Here is a 24,549-nt window from a genome sequence, read left to right as displayed (position 1 = left end):
ACACTCAAGGGAATTCCCATAAGGTTAACAGCTGATCTTTCAGCAGAAACTCTGCAAGCCAGAAGAGAGTGGCAGAACATATTTAAAGTGATGAATGAGAAAAACCTACAACCAAGATTACTCTACCCAGCAAGGATCTCATTCAGATTTGATGGAGAAATTAAAACCTTTACAGACAAGCAAAAGCTAAGAGAATTCAGCACCACTAAACCAGCCTTACAACAAATGCTAAAGGAACTTCTCTAGGCATGAAACACAAGAGGAAGAAAAGACCTACAATAACAAACCCAAAACAATTAAGAAAATGGTAATAGAAACATACATATCGATAATTACCTTAAATGTAAATGGACTAAATGCTCCAACCAAAGACATAGACTGGCTGAATGGATACAAAAACAAGACCCATATATATGCTTTGTACAAGAGACCCACTTCAGACCAAGGGACATATACAGACTGAAAGTGAAGGGATGGAAAAATATATTCCATGTAAATGGAAATCAAGAGAAAGCTGGAGTAGCAATTCTCATATCAGACAAAATAGACTTTAAAATAAAGACTATTACAAGAGACAAAAAAGGACAGTACATAACGATCAAGGGATCAAACCAAGAAGAAGATATAACAGTTGTAAATATTTATGCACCCAACACAGGAGCACCTCAATACATAAGGCAAACACTAATAGCCGTAAAAGGGGAAATTGACAGTAACACAATCATAGTAGGAGCCTTTAACATCCCACTTTCACCAATGGACAGATCATCCAAAATGAAAATAAATAAGGAAACATGAGCTTTAAATGATACATTAAACAAGATGGACTTAATTGATATTTACAGGACATTCCATACAAAAAGAAGAGAATACACATTCTTCTCATGTGCTCATGGAATATTCTCCATGATAGATCATATCTTGGGCCACATATCAAGCCTTGGTAAATTTAAGATAATTGAAATCGTACCAAGTATCTTTTCTGACCACAACGTTATAAGACTAGATATCAATTACAGGAAAAAAATCTGTAAAAAATTCAAACAAGGGCTTCCCTGGTGGCGCAGTAGTTGAGAATCCGCCTGCCCCTGCAGGGGACACGGGTTCATGCCCTGGTCCGGGAAGATACCACATGCTGCGGAGCGACTGGGCCCGTGAGCCATGGCTGCTGAGCCTGCCCGTCCGGAGCCTGTGCTCCACAATAGGAGAGGCCACAACAGTGAGAGGCCCGCATATCACACACAAACACACAAATACAAACAAATGGAAGCTAAACAATACACTACTTAATAACCAAGAGATCACTGAAGAAATCAAAGAGGAAATCAAAAAATATCTAGAAACAAATGACAATGAAAATGCGATGACCAAAAACCTATGGGATGCAGCAAAAGCAGTTCTAAGAGGGTAGTTTATAGCAATACAATCCTACCTTAATAAACGAGAAACATCTCAGATAAACAACCTAAGCTTACACCTAAAGCAATTAGAAAGAAGGACAAGAAAAGCCCAAAGTTAGCAGAAGTAAAGAAATCATAAAGATCAGATCAGAAATGAATGAAAAAGAATGAAGGAAACAATAGCAAAAATCAATAAAACTAAAAGCTGGTTCTTTGAGCAGATAAACAAAATTGATAAACCATTAGCCAGACTCATCAAGAAAAAAAGGGATGGGCTTCCCTGGTGGCGCAGTGGTTGAGAGTCCGCCTGCCGATGCAGGGGACACGGGTTCGTGCCCTGGTCCGGGAGGATCCCACATGCCGCGGAGCGGCTGGGCCCGTGAGCCATGGCCGCTGGGCCTGTGCGTCCGGAGCCTGTGCTCCGCAGCGGGGGAGGCCACAACAGTGAGAGGCCCGCATACCAGAAAAAAAAAAAAAAAAAAAAAAAAAAAAAAGAAAAAAAGGGAGAAGATTCAAATCAATAGAATTAGAAATGAAAAAGAAGAAGTAACAACTGACACTGCAGAAATACAAAGGATCATGACAGACTACTACAAGCAACTATATGCTCATAAAATGGAGGAAGAAATGGAGAAATTCGTAGAAATGCACAACCTGCCGAGACTGAACCAGGAAGAAATAGAAAATATGAACAGACCAGTCACAAGCACAGAAATTGAAACTGTGATTAAAAATCTTCAAACAAAAGCCCAGGGCCAGATGGCTTCACAGGCAAATTCTATCAAACATTTAGAGAAGAGCTAACACCTATCCTTCTCAAACTATTCCAAACTATAGCAGAGGTAGGAACACTCCCAAACTCATTCTACGAGGCCACCATCACCCTGATACCAAAACCAGACAAAGATGTCACAAAGAAAGAAAACTACAGACCAATATCACTGAGGAACATAGATGCAAAAATCCTTAATGAAATACTAGCAAACAGAATCCAACAACACATTAAAAGGATCATACACCATGATCAAGTGGGGTTTATCCCAGGAAAGAAGGATTCTTCAATGTATGCAAATCAATCAATGTGATACACCATATTAACAAATCGAAGGAGGAAAACCATATGATCATCTCAATAGATGCAGAGAAAGCTTTCGACAAAATTCAACATCCGTTTATGATAAAAACCCTGCAGAAAGTAGGAATAGAGGAAAATTTCCTCAAAATAACAAAGGCTATATATGACAAACCTACAGCCAATATGGTCCTCAATGGTGAAAAACTGAAACCATTTCCACTAAGATCAGGAACAAGACAAGGTTGCCCACTATCACCAGTATTATTCAACAAAGTTCTGGAAGTTTTAGCCACAGCAATCAGAGAAGAAAAAGAAATAAAAGGAATCCAAATCAGAAAAGAAGTAAAACTGTCACTGTTTGCAGGTGACATGATACTATACATAGAGAATCCTAAAGATGCTACCAGAAAACTACTAGAGCTAGTCAATGAATTTGGTAAAGTAGCAGGATACAAAATTAATGCACACAAATCTCTTGCATTCCTATATACTAATGATGAAAAATCTGAAAGTGAAATTAAGAAAACACTCCCATTTACCACTGCAACAAAAAGAATAAAATATCTAGGAATAAACCTACCTAAGGAGACAAAAGACCTGTATGCAGAAAATTATAAGACACTGATAAAAGAAATTAAAGATGATACAAATAGATGGGGAGATATACCATGTTCTTGGATTGGAAGAATGAACATTGTGAAAATGACTCTACTACCCAAAGCAATCTACAGATTCAATGCAATCCCTATCAAACGACCACTGTCATTCTTCACAGAACTAGAGCAAAAATTTTCACAATTTGTACAAAAACATAAAAGACACCGAATAGCCAAATAAATCTTGAGAAAGTAAAATGGAGCTGGAGGAATCAGGCCCCCTGACTTCACACTATACTACAAAGCTACAGTAATCAAGACAGTATGCTACTAGCATGAAAACAGAAATATAGATCAATGGAACAGGATAGAAAGCCCAGAGATAAACCCACACACGTACGGTCGCCGTATCTTTGATAAAGGAGGCAAGAATATACAGTGGAGAAAAGACAGCCTCTTCAATAAGTGGTGCTGGGAAAACTGGACAGCTACATGTTAAAAAAATGAAATTAGAACACTCGCTAAACACCACACACAAAAATAAACTCAAAATGGATCAAAGGCCTAAATGTAAGGCCAGACACTATCAAACTATTAGAGGAAACCACAGGCAGAACACTCTATGACATAAATCACAGCAAGATCCTTGTTGACCCACCTCCTAGGGAAATGGAAATAAAAACAAAAATAAACAAATGGGACCTAATGTAACTTAAAAGCTTTTGCACAGCAAAGGAAACCATAAAGAAGGTGAAAAGACAGCCCTCAGAATGGGAGAAAATATTTGCAAATGAAGCAACTAACAAATGATGAATCTCCAAAATATACAAGCAGCTCATGGAGCTCAATATCAAAAAAACAAACAACCCAGTCCAAAAATGGGCAGAAGACCTAAACAGACATTTGTCCAAAAGAAGATATACAGATTGCCAACAAACACATGAAAGAATGCTCAACATCATTAATCATTAGAGAAATGCAAATCAAAACTACAATGAGATATCCCCAATCTTGGGGATAGAGTGGTATGTTTATAAATCTCCATTTAAATTCTAGACCTAATTTTGTTTTCCAATTAGTATATTTTCTTCCTGTGATACAAGATAGGTCCTTTGTATAAGGTTCATTTTATTTTCACCTACCAAGTTTTATGTTATTCAAAAGTGTTGCTGGGAACTTCTTGCACTAATTATTCACACTATGACATATACACATATGCTCTTCAACTGGCTGTTTAATGTAAATCCAATAATCATGTCTGCAATGCTTTCTAAGACATTAAATCAAGAAAAAAAAAATCACCAGAAAAACATTTTAAACAGAAACTAATTCTTATAAGCAATGAAAGGTAATTCAAACATAAATACGTACTTCAAATTCAAATGTCATTTATAAATCTTGTACCACTAAAAATCATTTCAGATGCCATAATACATTTACAGTAATTTCTTTTGCTTCTGTTATTTGATAAATAATATGATAACCCAGAAATTAGCATAAGAATTATCATTAATTTGGGGAAGATTTACATATTTTAGGCCTTTAGTCCTATATTTAGTCTATCATAAAATTCTGAAAGTTTAACATTGAGTTTACATAAGCATATTTTTTTCTCCAAAATACACCAAGGAAAGTAAATGGCATGAAACTGAATAAACAGCTATAGAGCTCTCAGGGGAAGAGAGTCAGAAGAAAAGTATAAATATATAATGGATGTGCAATTTTATTACCTGGGTATTTAACAACTCCTCACACTTGTGTGCTTGTTTCTCTATTGCAGAAATGTACTGTTTTTCAATAGCTTCTACTTGTTGCTTAACTGAAGACTGCAGTAGTGCCTAAAAACAAGCAAAAATGTCATTTGGATCACAGACAAAACTTGGAATCTACTGTTGGCATGAGAAATTTTTTTGACAGTTGTACATATCTGAAATATGATACTATTCTGCATTACAAAATACACATTTGTGAATATTAAAGCAAATTCATATATAACACTACTTTAAGCTTTCGGTTTTAGGTTTTCCTATTGCCAAGACTAATTTTTTGGCTTAGATGTTCCTTCCACACACCTTCTCGGTAAAAAGGCCAAGTCATAGAAGATGATAAAGAGGGTGAGTAGTTCTGTTAAATATAAATTCAGTTTAGTGAAGACCACACAGGATGAGAAGCATGTGAAAGCTGCTGAAAAAAAAGAGAAGAGAAAAAAACCAGACATATTTCACTGGCTGACAAAACTCCACATCCTCTCGGCACACTGTAATATCCCATGGGCCAAGCATGATCTTCAAGACCACAAATCAAGTAAAAGCAGATGGAAACTCTGAGCAATTTCAAACATAAAAGAGCTGCCCCCCAGGAAGTTCACGCCCCTAATGTGAAAAGGTATAAGGCAAAGTGTGGAAGTCAGAATCTTAAGGCAATATTCATAAAAAGTAATAAAACTTGAGAGACTAGACAAACTCAAGTGGATAGTGTAAATGCTGGAAGCTCAGTCAGTTAAATATAAAGATGTTAACACTATTCTAAGGGGAGCCAAATCAACACTGGAAGATGTTCCACCCACTCACTTCCTCATTGGAGATGTTTACAATATTATCATCTCTTTTCCTTTCCTTTCTTTTTTCCAGGCATTATATGTTATAGTTAACATGTTCCCAGTATTATCTTACATGCTATTTATAAATCCTAAATCATTCTAAAATATGCATTTAACCATATACATAAAAACTCTTTAGCAAATATTCTATTTTTGAAGGTCTATCTGGATAACAAACTACTCATAATCAAAATAGTAAGTTGAAACAGACACATGTCTTATAGAAAACAGACCTTTGGTACATTCGCCAGGAAAAGAAAAATATGCCAAATCTCTTAAATAATCTCTGCTTTGAAAACAGATTTACTTGGTTGGAAACAACATGCATTAAGAGGCTAAATAAATATGTATGTATTTTTAAAAATTGAGCCAAAAATATTTTGAAAACCTCTGAATAAGTCTCAAATCTTCAAATAATGAACTTTCTTTTGCAAATGTTAAACTGTCTGATGATGCTACTACTCCTATAATTCAATAGTTGTCACTCTGAAGCTGCAGAATTACTAGTAAACTAGTAAAGGAAAATAAACCTCTGACCATGGTTTAACCAAAATATAAAGAACTGCTTAACAGAACTGCTTTAGCCCTTCATTTATACATTATATGTCCTCTAAAGATTCCATAATGATAATTTATAGAAGACACTATAATTTAACCTCTTAAACTGTGACTAGATAATGTAAAGCTCTAATTTACCTCTGGCAAAATACAATACTATTCGTTGGACTTCAGAAAATTTAAAGGGTGATACAACTATGGACAATTCTGTTCGGTATATTCATGGCATCTTTTGTAGAGATAAAAATGCCATTCTTTTGGGGGACGTGGGTTACGGCAGAATTGTTTTGCTTGATGATAAGAACTGTTTCACTTCCAATTTGCTGTGATTCCAAATAATCCCAGGTTAAATACCCAGTTGTGATTTTCTAGTAAATGATATCATTTGGAGGGACAGGTAAGTTAATGAAATAAAATAATATTTTCTCACCATAATTAAGAAACACAAATGAATAGTATTTTTTCCTCTGGTGATTGATTTGTACACTATATACTCATTTTCTTCCAAACTTCAAGGAGGCCAAGTACCACAGGATAATGACAAGATTTTTTAAATAAAATAATAAGATTTCTTTAAAAAAATTGGCCTATAATACTGAACTGTGGAATTATTAGTGACAAAGTCCAAACAAAAGAGGTAATGTTCAAAAACCATCTTTTGAACTAGAATATTAATTATGGACATACTTTGCAATACACAATGGTACTAGCTGCATGCTTCTATGGCTTGATCTATCATTATATAACTGGATATTTGTTTTCCTATGTAATATACCATAATAACTGCCTTAAAATTTCTTGTGTGCTGTTAAGTATAAAAATGAACATTAGGGGCTTCCCTGGTGGCGCAGTGGTTGAGAATCTGCCTGCTAATGGAGGGGACACAGGTTCAAGCCCTGGTCTGGGAGGATCCCATATGCCGTGAAGCAACTAGGCCCGTAAGCCACAACTACTGAGCCTGCGTGTCTGGAGCCTGTGCTCCGCAACAAGAGAGGCCGCGATAGTGAGAAGCCCGCGCACTGCGATAACGAGTGGCCCCTGCGTGCCATAACTAGAGAAAGCCCTCGCACAGACACGAAGACCCAACACAGCAAAAATAAATTAATTAATAAACTCCTACACCCAACATCTTAAAAAAAAAAATGAACATTAGTCTTAACATTTCCCTGTAATTTTTTTTCCTTTGTAATTGTCTCTACAGATATCAAAGACACAAGGAACCCTTCCCTTGGGCTTATATTGAATACAACACTACAGAAAGGTACATGAAAGAATTATTTCTTTTATAAACTATTTTAAACTATTCTCAACACAAATAAAGCAGTTAAGACTCTCAGGGTGTGCAGAGGCAGAAAAACAAAGATGTATATAAACATTCCATAATGAAAAAAATGCTACCAAAGGCAGGGAATGTTTTGTTAATTTTCAACAGGTTTAGGTTTTAGCTTCAGTCCTATCAGAGATTTTCTGTATCATCCCAGGGGATAACTTAACTGAGCAAAACTATTTACCACATTTCAAGAATAATTTTAAAGGTGTGAACAAGATCATAGGTTTCTTTAGCACAGGAACTATGTCATCTTTATACTCAAATTTATATATCACACACAGCTTCTTACAGAGTTCTTTGTACACAGCAGACACATGCAATAGCTACTTGGTGAGTGACAATCCTTGTATTAAGGTTATTTTTAAATCATAGTATAAATGATACCAATATTCACTGGAAAGTTCACTGAGCTTCAAATTATAACTACCAAGTTCAGTTACCAAATTTGTTCCTGTTAATCCCTACCAGAGATCTGAATTTTTTTTATTATTTTAGACTAGCAATGTTCATTCTTTCTACTCTACAAGTATAAATTTTGAGTAAATAAAATACAGTATGTGAAGGACTATAAACTCCTTGAAAAACAGTATGTTATAAATTCTATAATGATTAGACTCAGAGAAAACAAAGATATTAAGTCAAAAACCACCCCACACCAACCAATACCCATAAGCAGTAGATAGTTTATTTTTAATGGAACTGACTATACACTGGAATTTAAATGAGTAGAGAAGTATAGCTCAAGTGGACTACTGCAAACCAAACTACAATCCACTGTCCCAACAAATCCACAGAATTCTCTTCTCCCTTGAAATAGCCCAATTCTATTAGAGCTGATTCTATCCTCATCAAATTTAATTACTTGTCCAGATGTGCAGGGCAGATGTGTGTGAAGAACCAAATGGTCTCTGAAACATTAATATCATGTTGGTATTTAGCACATAACCTTAAAAGAACATTTCATAGCTAATTTTAGGCAGTAATAATTAAAATTATTTTAAAAGTCAATCCTCTAAGTCATGCTCTACAAATGCAGAAAAGTATAAGGCTATGGAGCAAGCTAGAGGCAAAACATATAATAAATATCCCCACTAAAACTGAAGCTCTAGGAGAACAGGAATCTGTGTTTAATTCACTGATTAAACACAATGTTTAATTCACTGTAGGTACTATTGTACCTACAATAGTACCTAATATATAGATACTATTATAATTGTAATTGGAACATATGGAATATGTGTTGAATGAACTGAAGAAATGAATCATGATTTCAGTATGTCCAAGCCTTATTACTTGCCTAGTCATAGAGAAACTATTAAAACATTGATGTTAATTATGTCTGTTAATTGTATTCTTAGTTTAGCTTTTTGACTGCAGTAGTACAAATTAATTGTTGTAAAGGGTCATTTGAAATCAAGCACAATTTCATCTTTCTTGGAAAAATATCATAGTTTGCTTTTCAAAAATCTGTTTCAGAACTTTTCCAATTCTTAACTAAAAATAAAATAAGCAAAACTAAAAGGTATCAGCAAAAGAGTAAGTTAGAACTCTGAAGGGACACTTTCATGTTTTTTCTGGAGTAAGTGCTATTTTTGAACAAAATATTACTTCAAATTTTGCAAGGCTCTTAAACTGTTGTTAGCATGTCTTATAATATTCCCTCAAAGTTTCAAACATATAAGCAAGTTTGTTATTCAAAAGGAGAGCCTACTTAACTAATATATATGAAAAATGATGAATTTCAGTCATTTCATTGAATCATTCATCCATCTTTTTCCATGAGCTCTACATACCTGTTCTACAGATAAAGAAACAGATATGAAGGTTAAGAAATGAGCCCCAAATCATATGAAAAGACTTAGTGGAATAAAGAACAGAATTCAGGTCCACCCTCTTGGTTCCCTCTTTGTCTTAGCCATTCCAACCTGGTAAAGCAGGTTTCTCTTCATGAACTAATCACTTATTCTATTTTATAGCCACTTCATTATTTGTTAATTCTTCATTTATTCAACTAATATTTACTGAATGCATACTTTATTCCAGACATTGTTCTAGGCACTGGTGAGGCAGACTGAACAAAACAGATATGGGCCTGACTCCGCTGAATTTACACTATTGGCAAGAGGATAGGGAAAGTGGGGAAAGACAAGGAAGACTGGGAGGTACACAATAAACAAACCATTTCTGATGGTGTTATATGCTATAAAGAAAATTTTAAAGGGATAAAAAGGAAAAGAATAACGGAGGAGAAATTTTTAAGAGAGGAAAGTCAAGAGCTCTCTTGAGAAGTCACAAAAGCGGGGGGAAATGTCATATATTAAGCCTGAGGGAAGAAGATTTCCCTCAAAGAAAAAAGTACAAAATCCTAGCATGGGAAAAAGGCTGATGAGTTCTAGAACTAGAAAAAAGGCCAGTGCAGATCATATGAACCAGGGAATTCCATCAGATCCTATAGCTGCACCAGACTTCCAGAGGACCAGAATTATGCAGAATCATGGAAAGGCATTTTAATTCTATTCAAACAAGAAAGTTTCTATAATCTGATGCACAGTATCTTCAAACAATGTTGCAAAGTATCAAAAGCACTCAAATGCTATCAAGAATTTCTCCATTAATAGACAATTTGTGAGAAAGAAAATATGCAGCACTGATTTTTCTGGCTACACACATACAAGTAGGTTAGAAACAACTAATGCACCATGCATGAACATTTTTATTCAGTAGAATTAAAAGTAATGCGACTATACTCTCTGGTAAGGAAGGAGTTAATCCTAAAAAGAACTAGTTGAGGGACTTCCCTGGTGATCCAGTGGTTAAGACTCTATGCTCCCATGCGGAGGGCCCGGTTTGCTCCCTGGTCAGGGAACTAGATCCTGCATGCAACAACAAAGATCCCACCTGCTGCAACTAAGACCCGGCACAGACAAATAAATAAATAAATATTAACAAACAAACAAACAAACAAAACCAGTTGAGTGTTTTTCATGGTCTCACAGAAAAGTGCCAAAGATATGCTCTACACGTATATCTGGCAAGTAATACTTACTTGAACTTTATCTGGACACTTTGTCCATTACCATGCAGTTCTTCCATAATACTTACATTCTCCATTTTATACTGAATAGACGGGCAACATAGATTATGAAAATGAGGATATAGCATCCAAATAATGGCAGCTGATTAACTTGTCTTAATGTTCAATGACTCTTGGCTAATCAAAAGTTATCTTCTGCCAATTTTGGGATCTAAAATGTCAATCTATAGCTTTGTTGGCTTATCATTTGGGAAGAGAAACTGATAGTTTGATATATATATACATATATATATTTTTTAAGACCTCAGTGAGCTAGTGATTCAATTGTGGTACAGATTTAGCTGCATTAGAACAGAAACATTAGGCTATCTCTGAAAACAATATTTAGACATTTTAGAAAATTTTGTTGCAATACAAAAAGAATTAATGGGATTAAAATGTATTAGTGGGGAGTTCCCTGGTGGTCCAGGGGTTAAGACTCCCCACTGTGGGGGGCACGGGTTCAATCCCTGGTCGGGCAACTAAGATCCCATATGCTGCGTGGCACAGCCAAAAATAAATAAATAAATAAATAGAAATTTTTTTTAAAACACACAACTATCACTGGGAAGTGATTTAAAAGTACGATGTAAAAAGGACTAGGGAGTATAACTCTCTAGAGGAAAAACTTCAATCTCAACCTAAGGCTTAAGTTTATTCAACTTAAGTTTACTCAAAACTGGATCCAAATTCAAGTTTAGGTTCATGGTCTCCTGCTACCCAGGCAGGCAGAAGTTAGGCAACACCAGAACCTTTAAGTTCAACCCTTGGGGAGAATGAAGGTGCATGTGTCTCAAGAGTAAACTCCAGATGTGTGAGGAGTGATAGTGATGGATTTGGTCATATTTCTTTTTAGAAAGCAGGACAGAAACTAATACCTAAAATTATGGGTAAAAGGATTAAAAAACAAAAGCTTCTGCCCTTCCTTTTCCTTAACTTAAACAAGCAGTAGTATCAAGGTCATGTTGAGGCTGCTGAAAATTTATCGTGTTACAGATCTAAAGCATTTGGAATTGCAGTGATCCTAGGTTTTTCTATGTATTTGAATTACAGTGCAGCGGCACTATACAATTCAAAAAGAAAAATGTGAAATTATGGGTGTATATCTAAACATGGAAATTCAATATAGTCTAGCCATGCTATAAAGTGCATTGGAGTCTGTGAAAGCCAAAGAAAACCTTTAGGACAGAGGGAATCATTCCTGTTGGCCTTGTTGTTAAGGGATTCTAGTAACATAAGAGTTGTTACCTCAAACACCACTAATGTCTCCCAGTGAAAATTTCCTTTGTGCCATGGACAACACATTAAAATTAAGAAGTTTCTAAAATTAAGTACAGCAGAGAGTCGCTGCATGTCTGCCTTCCAGCTACTTTAAACTTCTGAAAAGCTGCCATATGGACATGCCTCTCCCTCAGATGCCACAGTATTATTCCTTGTGACTTGAATAAGAGCTACAGTTTCAGTTAAAAAAAAAAGAAGAAGAAAGAAAGGAAGGAAGGGAAGAAAAGGAAAAAAAAAAACAACTCTGACTAAATCTCTTCAGAATCTTTCAGAGGATTAAATGAAGCACCTAGTTATTAAACACTGAAGACCTACACGTCTCATTTTCTGAAATATCGGAAGCCACAGAAAGAAAGAAACCCATATAGGTGTCAGAAGTATTTGGCTTAAATACACAGTCATTAACCTTCCAAGGAGGCAGCATAATTTGTTGAACAGAGGCCTGCATCAAGCTTTGAATGATCTGGCTTTTATTTACAGCTCCTCCTCTGCTTGTATGTGTTTGATCAAGGCACTGTGTTTCTCCGTGTCTCAGATGCCTTATCTAATAAATAGGGAGAATAACAGAGTTTCTTCTCTGCCAGTAATAAAGGAATTCTGTGAAATTCTGACTGTTAATTTAATTCTTTACATTGATAGCAGTGCAAAATAGAATTTTTCTAACCATTTGCTGATTTTTGAGAACTAAATTCTTCATTTTCATGATAAAGGAAACTCATGCTATGTGGATGCAAGTTAGGATCAACATTATTTTTTAAGTTACTAGATTTAAGACCATTAAAATAATTTTCCTCCAAATTAATAGAGATCCATTCATTAAGCATATATCTCAAAGATTAGAAAAATCTTTTACTCACATTGAAAAGCCATCAACATTGAGAGAGATAAGAGGGTTCATTTAAATCAATTTTATTAGAAGACATACTGACAAAGATTAAATTTTCCTTTTTGATCACAAAGAGAAGAATGTTGCAAACTTAGATGACAATTTAACATACTTCAACTGGTTTTTTTTCAGTTAAAAATTAACCATATATTACAGAAATGATAATGTTCAGGGAGATGTGTAAATTATTTAAAATCCATTGGACTGGGCACAAAACAATCAGAAGTGCCATCCCCAGCACTGGAATAGGTGCCAGAGGCCCCGGCAGTGCTGAGCTCTAGCTTGATTGAGTGGGGTTCGGTAGAAGCCTCAGGGCAAGGGACAAAGTCATCAAAGTGGCTCAGAGGAATTGTTAATATATTAACTAGTATGGAAGTATTTCACGATTATAAGATAATACAAAGTAGTGCTTGTTGGAACTCAAATTAGGTTGTTACAATGGATTAATTACCAAAAAATTTGGCTACATGAATATCCTGCTAAAATACCGAAACAGGATAGCCTTGGAACTTGGTGCTTCTAACTATGTGGACTAAATCAGACTCTATGGATTATTCCTCAAATGGAATTCCTTTCTCACTGCTATAAAACAATTTGATGATCAATTCACTGCAAATCAGAGACATGACAACTTGAAGCAAATTATCCCACCTCTGGAAGCCATAAAGCTTGAAACATAGATGGGGACTGATACCCAGACAGCAATGGGAGCAAAATTTAATTTTTACTATGCATATTTCCATATCTTTTGAATTTTGTATTGCACACATATGTTCCCTTGTCAAAAAATAAGATACTTTGAGCAAATCATTCTACTCCCTAATAATTTATCCTTGGTATAAAATCTATATTCTCATATATCATTTCCCCAAAGTTGATTAACTAGAATTTAACAGATAAAATCAAAACCAGCTGTCTATTTTGATACTGGATCACACACTAATTAGAAATGTGACAGATATCTTAAAACGCTGTTCTTCAAATGTCACTGGTTCTTACATCTCTGCTTTCCTTCCTCAGAGTCAGTGTTTTATAGTTCAGATTAAAGAATAAAGTTAACCACCCCTCTTTTATAACTTTTCAAACAGGCAAGAAATTTTAAAAAAAAACAAAAAACTTAGGGCTCCCCTAGTGGCAGAGTGGTTGGGAATCCGCCTGCCAGTGCAGGAGACACAGGCTCAAGCCCTGGTCCGGGAAGATCCCACATGCCATGGAGCAACTAAGCCCGTGCACCACAACTACTGAGCCTGCTCTCTAGAGCCTGTGAGCCACAACTACTGAGCCCATGTGCCACAACTACTGAGCTTGTGCTCTAGAGCCTGTGCTCTAGAGCCTGTGCTCTGCAACAAGAGATGCCACAGCCATGAGAAGCCCGCGCATCGCAACGAAGACCCAATGCAGCCAAAAATAAATAAATAAAAATTTTAAAAAACCTTAAAAGTAGTTTCTTGCATACATATCTTCATTTGGACTTACAAGAATAACTTTCACCAGTTGATCTTTTCTGCCTCTAACAACTATGGTATGCAATCGTTCACTAACTGGACTACTGGTTGCCAATAAAAAAAACTGAATAAAAATAAATCTATAACAGACATCAATTACTTCTCTTCTAAAGTCTAATTACTATGTAAGTCTTCAGTTCTATCGAAAACTGAAAATGCCTGATTACAGACAGACCTTGCTGACAATTCGGTTCCCTAGAATAATGGAAGATTAAGAACCACTTACCTGATACATCACGTCGACTGGAATAGTTACAGAAATGATATTCTTTACAGATACTACTATATAATCACTCTTCCAGCAATGTTACTAGATGTAGAAACCTCCTATAAGCTTGTTAAAAAGAAGGTTTGAAAAATACTTTCAACCCCATCAGAACAAAACAGATCCAGTCTCATTCAACGTGGAAAGCTAATATTATTATGGATGGAAGGTACTTATAATAGAGCAGCTTGACTTTTTATGATAATAAGCAGAAATCTGTAATTAATCAACAATATCTGGGTGGGACAGACTCATATTGATAAAATTCTCAAGTCTGATCAACATTAGTCATAAATATTAGCCTGATGTGATACAAAAAAGAACCCATAACATTTAAAGTGCATTTTGGAAGGTAAGCCAAAAAAAAATAACTAATGGGGAAAGGCAGACCTTACATGTCTTAAGAAACAACTAAGTAAAACCTATTCATTAATTCTTTTGTTAATCTTTGGAGGTATTTTTCAAAGTCTTCTCTATAGCAAAATTTTGAAATTTATCTCCTCAATACAGAATGAAGTCTCCCCTTCATTCCTTTGACCATCAGCCTGAAAATCCAGTCACAATATAAAGGCAAGCCTTAAATCTATATTAAAACAAGTTTTCTTGCAAGGTTTCCAATGCCTTTTGGCTTTGGCCTGGCTGGAAAACCACAAGAATAGCCTTGCATGTAAAATTCTGGCTTAGCTCAGGAAACTCAGAGGCACATAAAAACTATTTTCAACTACCAAACCTTTCTCAATCCTCTGCTGAGGTTAAGTTTGATGGGAGGGATAAGAATGGACAAGCCAAGTTGTTAGTTCCAAACCAATCACTAGTATCTAGCATGCAGTTAGGCCAAATGCTATTGGCAATAGCAAACATCTTTATTTGTCCAGGAAAAATCTGATCATATGATAAAAGCTGGAATTTATAAGAATCTTTGTTCAATCAAATAACTAAAACTATAAATTTATTTCATATCTTTGGGTTAACAAAGGGGTGGAATTTTAAAAAAGATATATAAAAGATCTCATAACTTCATTTTTACTTATCCCCTCTTTGCACAAAAAGTTAGCAATCTCTAATCAAGGGAATACATCAAAAGAAGAGAAAAAGTTGTTCCCCCTCCTTGGAGCAGAACTTTATACAATAAAAGTAACTCTACACCCTGGGAAAAATTGGTCTCCAAAATGTATTATGTTCTCCCTTATAAAACAGTACAAACAACTCAAGAGTTCAAATAAAATACTAGCAAGTAGATGCTTTTGAAAAATGGAATACAGCAGGCATGTGATATTCCAAGCTGGCATCTGACATATGTTACATTGCTAAAATTCAAAGCAATACTTAGCAAAAGGGACTTAAGGCATACTCAACCTTTGAGAAATGCACAGTGAACCAACATTCTCAATAAAACCAAGGTTGGTCAAAATGGGAAATAAATATATCAAGAGTTTTAATCAAGATAATATCAAAACAATTGAAGTTTATATAGCAATTTTGCATCATTTTTCACTTATGAATAGTGAAAATGTGTGTGTCTGATAAGTTAAAACTCTACTGCATCTGATTCAATACTCTGATACTTAAACACAAGAAAAAAATCAGAAAATTCTCTTCATAAAATATTCTAAGACTTTAGAAAAGAACTGCCCATTCCTTGCTTTCTCATTAAAACAGTCGAATATTTATAAGCACTATTTATGTGTAGCACTCATTGGCTTTTGACATCTGGGTTGTAATACACCGAATTAAAGATCATCAATTCAGTCAAGCTTCAGAAACAAAGACTGCAAAATGAGTATGTGTCTATATGTCTAGTTTGGTGGAAATATCTTGAAATATGTAGATATACATAAATAAGCGTGAAGTTTTGTAAATGTACTCCACTTGGCCAAAAACATGCACACAAAACACAAGGGTGAGAAAAGAAAGCTCTAGAGCTTGAAATGAGGGTATAAAAACCCTTCTAGTTTCAAGAGGACTGTGATGACCAGGAACTAATTTTCATATCACCAAAAAACCGACACAGAAAACATCTCGCTTAAGCAACCACAAGAGGTCCAAGAAACATATAATAGACCTTCAATCACTATAGTTATAATTTATTTGGTGTTTGCATATAAATATTAAATCAAAATGCATTTTCCTTTTTGACTTTTTCAGGCTAATTTCTAATCACCATTTTACTAATCTGTCAACTATGTCAAATTCAATGTTTCAACACTTCTCCTATCTGCTATGATTTGAAAAATGTCTAAATCCCTTAAGTTTAAACAACAAAAACAACAGAGTAAAATTTAATTTGAAAAATAAACAAGTTGAGCCAGAACCAAGAAAATAACTTGTAAATCTAACTTTAGGAAGAAATAAAAAATTCTGTATACTAAAGTTTCAAAAGGGAAAGCTCTTTTTCTAACTGATCTATCTTAAAGCAAACACCACATGAAAAAAAAGGAAAAAAAAAAGATAGGGGAGTCTTTTGTCATTGCCTTGAAAAAGAAGATTCAGTATATAGTAGTGAAACAAAAATGTTAACCAAAAAATATGTTATCTTATTTGTGTCAGATTGGAAGCTTCAATGAACTGGACTCAAAGTAAAGTAAAATAAAAACAACATGTTAAACTTAATTTCTTGAGTACTTTCCACTCACTGTCACAGCATGTTAGCAAAAGTTCTAGCTTTGAACTTTAACACACTGAGTCAACTAGTACTTTCTTTGGAAAATTCTTCCCCAAAGTTATTTTGGATAAAAAGAAAATGCATTTTAAGAATGTGTCAACATCTAAAATGGTTTTACCTCAAGCGCTTATATAAAGTATATTAATTGAATATATGTATACAGAGATACTTCTGAAAAGAAAACCAAGAAGCAAACATATCTGTACAAGAAATGGAGACAGTGAGATAGTTTCTCTTTAAAAGACTAGACATCATATTCCCTAAGTAACAGAATTACATTTATTTTAGCAAATATGCCTGTATTTTTTCCATGTATGATTTTCTTTGTTAGTCTCTCTGTGCTACTATACCAATACACCACTATAAAGAAATTTTTTCTTAGACTGATCACTTATCCCACAGAAAGAAAAACAAGACGTAAGTTAAAAAACAATCTTAATGTGGGATAAATCTAGTTTCTTAGTTGCAGCTAAAACTTTTGTTTCTTTTGTAACTTTTAAAAACAGCAGTCCTTCTGACAGTCATTTAGATCTGTCAGAATATCTCTCATCTTTCTCGTATGGAAAAATTTCCCAGTGATTTCAGTCCAAACACACACACACACACACACACACACACACACACACACACACACACACACACACAATCTTGACAGGTTCAATTTAGATAATAAAAACGGGGTAAATGGCAACAGGCTGAAATAGATAGACTATATTGATAGGCAAACAAATATGTAGGGATAAGACAATGATTAACAATGCCCTTAGGGTAACAGAATGACTCCTAGAACTTCAGAAAACAGATATCTAGACCCCACCTAAGTGAACTGATTTTAAATTTCCAGAGAAGATTGATTGATATTATTTTTTAAAAAGCAACCCAAGTAATTTATTATGTGCTGCAAAAGGTGAGAACCAAGGGGTTAAGATGCCCTGATCAATGACAACTGTTGAGAGCATCATAAACAAAATAGCGGCATACTAATACAACTACTCATTATCTTAAAAAAAATGTACTCTGTATCATGGATAGTAATATTTCATAGACAAAACTACAGACATAAAGAACTGTGAAGTCTGAGCCAGCATATATACTAGAAAATGACAATTTCAAGCAAAAGCTCAAATAAGTAAAGGAAAATTCTTATGTTGCTTGTAGTAAACAATCTTAGATGTGGCATGCTCCTATGGAAAGCCTTCCAAGGTCTACATTTACTTTACTGTTGTTAATTATCGGGATAAAAGATTTTTTGCCATGAAAGAAAAAATAAACAAAATTAAGTAAACATTATGGGGAAAGTTGGCATATATAGCACATTAGGTTAGTTTTAGCTTTGTTTTCTTCTGTACTTTAACAGAATTTCACATGTCCTTTTCATCAATCTGGAGCAAGCTATTTACTTTCTAAATGAACAAAAGAATGCTGACTTTTTAACAGAAGCCTAGGAATATGAAGGGCTGGACCAAAACCTCTTTTCCTTAAATAGATATTTCTAAAAAAGATTGAAACAAGAATCCACACTGTATAATTTTGAGAAGTAAGCCAATTAATAGTCATGACAATATATTAAAATTTCTATGCTAGAAAACTGATATATTGAGTATAGTAACTAAATAGCTAATATTTATTAACAGCATTATTATTAGCCATACAATATTCATTATCTCACTGGGTCCTCACAATACTCCTAAGAATAGGTTCTATGGTTATTCCCTCATTTATTCATGGGGAAATTAAAATTTATATATAAGAAACTGCCCAAGGTAACACTGTTAGTAAGTACCAGAGCTGGAGCTTAGATCCAGGTCTGTCTGACTTCAAAATAATCAATCAGCTCTACTAATAGAAGTTCTTAGCAGTCCCAAAGTAGAAATTTTTGCAGAGATACAATACTCCTTCAAAGAATTTATAAAATAGAAATATATAAATTATTATATACCATTATTAAAAGTAGGAAAAGATAAGGATATTAGTACATAATACATAGTAACAGTACAAAATAACTTTGGATTTTAAAGTTGTTTACATATAGGGTTGGGTTGCAGATTTTCTTTGCCCAGTTTCTGCAGTGGATGATTTGAAGTTGTATGAATAAAGAATTACTAAAAGAACTGAATTCCAATTTGATGAGGGCAGCTAATCCCTTAAATACAGACTAATTCAAGGTGAATCAGAATGTTTTCAATTTTTTGTGAAAAGTTTAAATCATAATATAGAGTATTCCTATTTTTTAAATCAGAAACTACTGATCACATCATTCAGGAGCTTTAAAATATGCTATTTCATTTGAGTGATGTTTGGTACACAAGATATGCTAACCAAAATGTACTGGAACTTTATAAAGCTTTTAAAAAATTCCAATTACCAATGTGAAGATTGGCATTTAGTTTATTAAGGTCTAAATTGATAACTGAAGACATGGTAATTTGCTGGAAAAAAACCCCAAACATATTCTAAAATTCATTAAGAGGTACAGTATCAGAATTTACTCTTGCAAAAGAAGAGTCCACATTTTAGAAAAGCATTAGAAAAAGAAATCATCAATGATCCAAGAACTGAGGTACTCTTATAAGACAAGTTGGTGTAAAGAAAACTTTAAGTCTTGTCAATACAGTGATAATAAAGAGTGTCACAACTCCTGAATATTCACTGATCCCAGGATAATCATTTTTTAAACAAAGAACATATGTAATGGAGTAACCACTATTTTAATATGGATTAAAAGAAATCAAGGGGGTTACTTCTGGAATAGTGATGTTGGGGCTCAGAGAAACCTCTACCCCAGAGAGATATCTTTTAAGTAGGTCAAATTAGCAAAAACAATCATTCAAAGTTTCTGGACATTTATCAAAGGATTTAAAACAAATTGAACAGCATTTACTCAACAAAATGTATAGGAACGTGGTAAGAACAATGGGAGACTATGATACTCAACGTAGGGACTTCACCCATCCACCCACAGCTCAGCCTTGCAGAAGAACTGTTTCAGCAGGCTCAGCAGCCAAGGGACAGTTCCCATCTCTCCCAACCTATTACTGTAAAGTACCATTCCTGGTAGTTTTGGCAGCTAGTGAACATTAGCAGATCCTTCACAGCTCCAAGGCTTATATCACATGGATAGCGCAGCTAGTAATGAATGCAATTCTCCTTTCCTGCAAAGCTCTATACTGCAGGAGAACTGCTGAGTTGGGCTCAGAAGTTAAGCCCCAATTCCAATCTCTTCTAGATTCCTGAAGCAGAAGAACTAGTCCAGATATATTCTATCACTATAAACACTGGATGATACCATCCATGTGAACTGTATATTGTTAAAGATCTGTCTGGGCAATGGCAGCAGCCATGTGGAAGATTAGTACCTACCCTCCTTCCCCTCACACATAGCTCCAGCTCCAAAAGGAGGATCTGGATGAGGAAAACAATGACGATCAGATTAACCATCCTACTCTTCTAGTGTCTGTGCACAGTGCAGAGGTTCTATGATAGGAAAGGGTTACAGGGAGACTCAAAAATTGACACACAAATTGCCCCTGCCAAGGAGGATGGGATTAAACTGTGGCTCAATGGATACCCTAGGGCACTGTCAAAACAAAAAAAAGATCAGCTACAAAGTAAAAGAAATCGACAACTAGATATGTTAAAATACAGACAAGTCAGAATTGCAAAAAAGGGAGATCAGGGAAAGAGACAGTCAAAAACAGCATGGCTTTAAAATAGTCATTTCTGGTAGCCAGAGTGTGTTCATGTCCATTTTGCTCTTACAGCAAAATCACAGGCTGCATAATTCAAGAGAAACAGACTTCACTTAACAACAAACAAAACAAGTCTCCTGGGGGTTGGGGACACAAAGTTGCTACATTATCTGCAATGCAGAGATAAAAAAAAATTCCTAGACATAAAAAGAAATAGAAAATTGTGTCCCATACACAGGGAAAACAGGAGTCAATGGAAACTGCCTTTGAAGAGGCCCAGATGTTAGACTTAGCAGAAAAAGACTTCAAAGTGCCAATTATAAAAATGTTCTAAAACCTAAAGAAAACCATGCTTAAACAATTAAAGAAAAATATTATAAGATCTCACAAAATATGCAATATTGATAAAGAGATAGAAATTATAAAAAGAGAAACAAAAAGAAATTCTGGAGTGGAAAAGTAAAATAACAAAAATTTTAAATTCCATAGGTTCTATCAGTAGGTTTGAGCTGGAAGATGAAAGAATCAATAAATTTGAAGAAATATCAATAAAGGCTGTGAAACCTGAAAAAGAGAGTTTAAATAATGAAGAAAAATGAATTACAGGCTTAGAAAAATGTGAGACACAATTAAGCAGACCAACATGTGTACAAAATTGGAAGCAACACAAAGAGAGAATAAAGAGAAAGGAGGGAAAAAATATTTGAATGAAATAATGGCTGAATACTTCCCCAAAGTGATGGAAAAACAATTTACACATGTAAGAAGTTCAATGATTTCCACATAGGACAAACTAAAAGGGATACACACCCAGATATACCATTGTCAAAATGCTGAAAGCCAAAAACAGAGACAATTTTTAAAACAGTAGAAAAATGACTCACCACGCTCTCATAAAGTTTAACAGCTTACTTCTTATCAGAAACAGTGAAGAAGAAAGGCAATGGGATGATATTTTCAAAGTACTAAAATTAAACACAAAAAATCTGTCTACCAAGAATCTTATATTCAATGACAACAAAAAACTTTTAAGATAGAAAACTATCTTTAAAAATTGAAAGTGAATTAAAGATATTTCCAGATAAAGAAATCCATTGTTAGCAAACAAAACTTATAAATAAATATTAAAGCACGTTCTTCAGGTTAAAGCAAGTGAAGTCAGAAAATAATTCAATCCACATGAAGAAACAAACTGTGCCAGTAAAGGTAATTATGTAGGTAATTTAAAAAACAATAAAATTGAATATGTCTTTTCCTTTATTTTTGTAATTGATTTAAACAGCAATTACATTTTAAAAATGTATATAATTGTAAATGTACAAAAGACAAAGTTTAGAGTTGAAGACACAATGGGTTCAATAAAAAAGGATGGGAAAAGATATACCATGCAAATAGAAACCATAATAGAGCTAGAGTGGCTACATTAATATCAGGAAAACATAGACTTTAGACCAAAAAATATTACTAGAGACAAAAACAGCCATCTTCTAAGAGGGTCAATACATTAGAAAGACATAACAATTAAAAACATATACTATGTACCTAACATACTATCCCCAAAATACATGAAGCAGAAATTGAAAGAACAACAAACAATTCAAAAATAATACTTGGATAATTCAATATCCCCATTTCAATAAAGGGTAGAAAAATACAAAAGATTATCAACAGCATATAGAAGACTTAAACAATACTATAAAGCAGTACACATCTATAGACATAGAAATGTCTCTAAATGCACCTACAGATATCTAAAGAACACTTCACCCCAATCAAAATCAACAAAAAGAAGTTCTCTGACTATGATGGAATTAAATTTGAAATTAATAACAGCCAGAAATTTGGTAAATTTTCAGACATATGGAAATTAACAAACTTCTAAAGAACCAATGAGTCAAAGAAGAAATAATAAAACACTTTTATATGAATCAAAATAAAAATACAACATAAAACTTATGGGATTAAATAAGCTAGGATTCAGAGGGAGATTTTTAAGTATAAATGCCTATAGTAAAAAAAGAAAGAAAACATCAAATCAATAACCTAGTTATCCATATTAAAAAACTAGAAAAATAACAAACTAAAGCAAAAAGCAAGCAAAAGATCAGGCAAAGTAAAGGTTAGAGTACAAATTAATAAATTATAGAATAGAAAAATAAGAGAGAAAATAAACAAAATCAGTAGTTAATCCTTTGAAAACACCAACAAAATGAGCAAACCTTTAGATAGACTGACCAATTAAAATAGAGGAAAGACTCAAAGTACAAAATCAGGAATGAAAGAGAAAACATCAGTACTCACCTTACAAAAATAAAAAGAATTAAGGGAATACTATAAACAAATATATCCCCCCAAAATAGATCACTTAAAAAGAGGTAAATCCCTAGAAAGGTGAAATTACCAAAGTAACTCAGGAAAAAAATTTAAAAATCTGAAGAGATCAATAACAAGAGATTGAATTAATTTTAAAAATCTCTCACAAAGAAAAGTCCAGTACCATATGCTCTCAGTGGTAAATTCTACAAAATTCTTAAAGAAGAATTAATACCACTCCTTCACAAACTCTCCCAAAAAATAAGAGAAGGGAACACACCCTAACTCATTCTATGAGGCAAGTATATTATAGGATAGCAAAGCCAGATAAAGACACCAAATAAACTACAGACCAATATCATTAATGAATTAAATGTTAAAATACTCCACAAAATATTGTCAAACTGATTTATGCAACACATAAAAAGAATTATGCACCATAATAAAGTGAGATTATTCCAGGTACTCAAGATTGATTTAACATCCAAAAATCAAAGGGAACACATCACATCCATAACGAAAAAATAATGATTTTCAACTAAGAAGTGGCATTGGACAATATCTTGCAACCTTTCATGATTAGAAAAAAAATTCAAACTAGAAATAAAAACGGCACTTCCTCAACCTAATAAAGGTCATCTATAAAAATCTCACTGATAATATCATACTTAATGGTTAATCCTTATAACATCATACTTAATGGTAAATCCCTATGGTGTATATTTTTGCAGCTCTTATTGAAATTGTACTGGAGATCTACCTGGAAAAATTAGGTAAGAAAAAGAAATAAAAAGTATCCAAATATGCAAAAATAAATTCTATTATTATATGGTAGCAAAGAACAATCTGAACATGAGATTAGGGAAAAAATTCAATTTAGAATATCATAAAAAAAAATAAAGGGAATATTGAAAACTATAAAACTATAAACATTGTTGAGCAAAATTAAAGAAAATAAATATAAAGACATTTCATAACTAGGGATCAGAAAACTTAATACAATTAAAATGGCAATACTCTCTAAGTTGGTCTACACAGTCAATGCAAACACAATCAAAATCCTAATTAGATTTTTTTAAAAATTCACACACTGAGCCTAAAATTAATATGAAAATGAAAATGACCTAGAATAGTCAAAACAATTTTGAAAAAGAAGACTTGGACAATGCACACTTCCTGATATCAAAAACATTACCATAAAGCTACAGTAATCAAGTATGGTACTGGCATGAGGATAGACATATAGTTCAATGGAAAGGAATTAAGAGTCTAGAAATAAATCCTCATGAATATGGATAACTGATTTTTGATAAGGGT

The 24,549-nt window shown here is 33.9% G+C and overlaps 1 protein-coding gene across 8 annotated transcripts in view; it reads right to left on the bottom strand.

Moving 5' to 3' along the window:
• The window catches only part of CCDC91 (coiled-coil domain containing 91), a 376,162-nt gene that overhangs the window by 145,911 nt on the left and 205,702 nt on the right, over positions 1-24,549 (bottom strand). For 5 of the 8 annotated variants that reach the window (XM_067008954.1, XM_067008955.1, XM_059081562.2 and 2 more), the window contains one exon: positions 4,802-4,909. The exons of the other annotated variants lie outside the window; for them this stretch is intronic. In XM_067008954.1, the coding sequence (XP_066865055.1) occupies positions 4,802-4,909 (108 nt within the window). The remainder of the gene's footprint in view (positions 1-4,801; positions 4,910-24,549) is intronic. 8 annotated transcript variants of the gene reach the window in all.

Source organism: Kogia breviceps, chromosome 12 (genome assembly GCF_026419965.1).
Source record: "Kogia breviceps isolate mKogBre1 chromosome 12, mKogBre1 haplotype 1, whole genome shotgun sequence".
Lineage (NCBI taxonomy): Eukaryota > Metazoa > Chordata > Mammalia > Artiodactyla > Physeteridae > Kogia > Kogia breviceps.
This window is presented reverse-complemented; position numbering and strand designations above follow the sequence as displayed.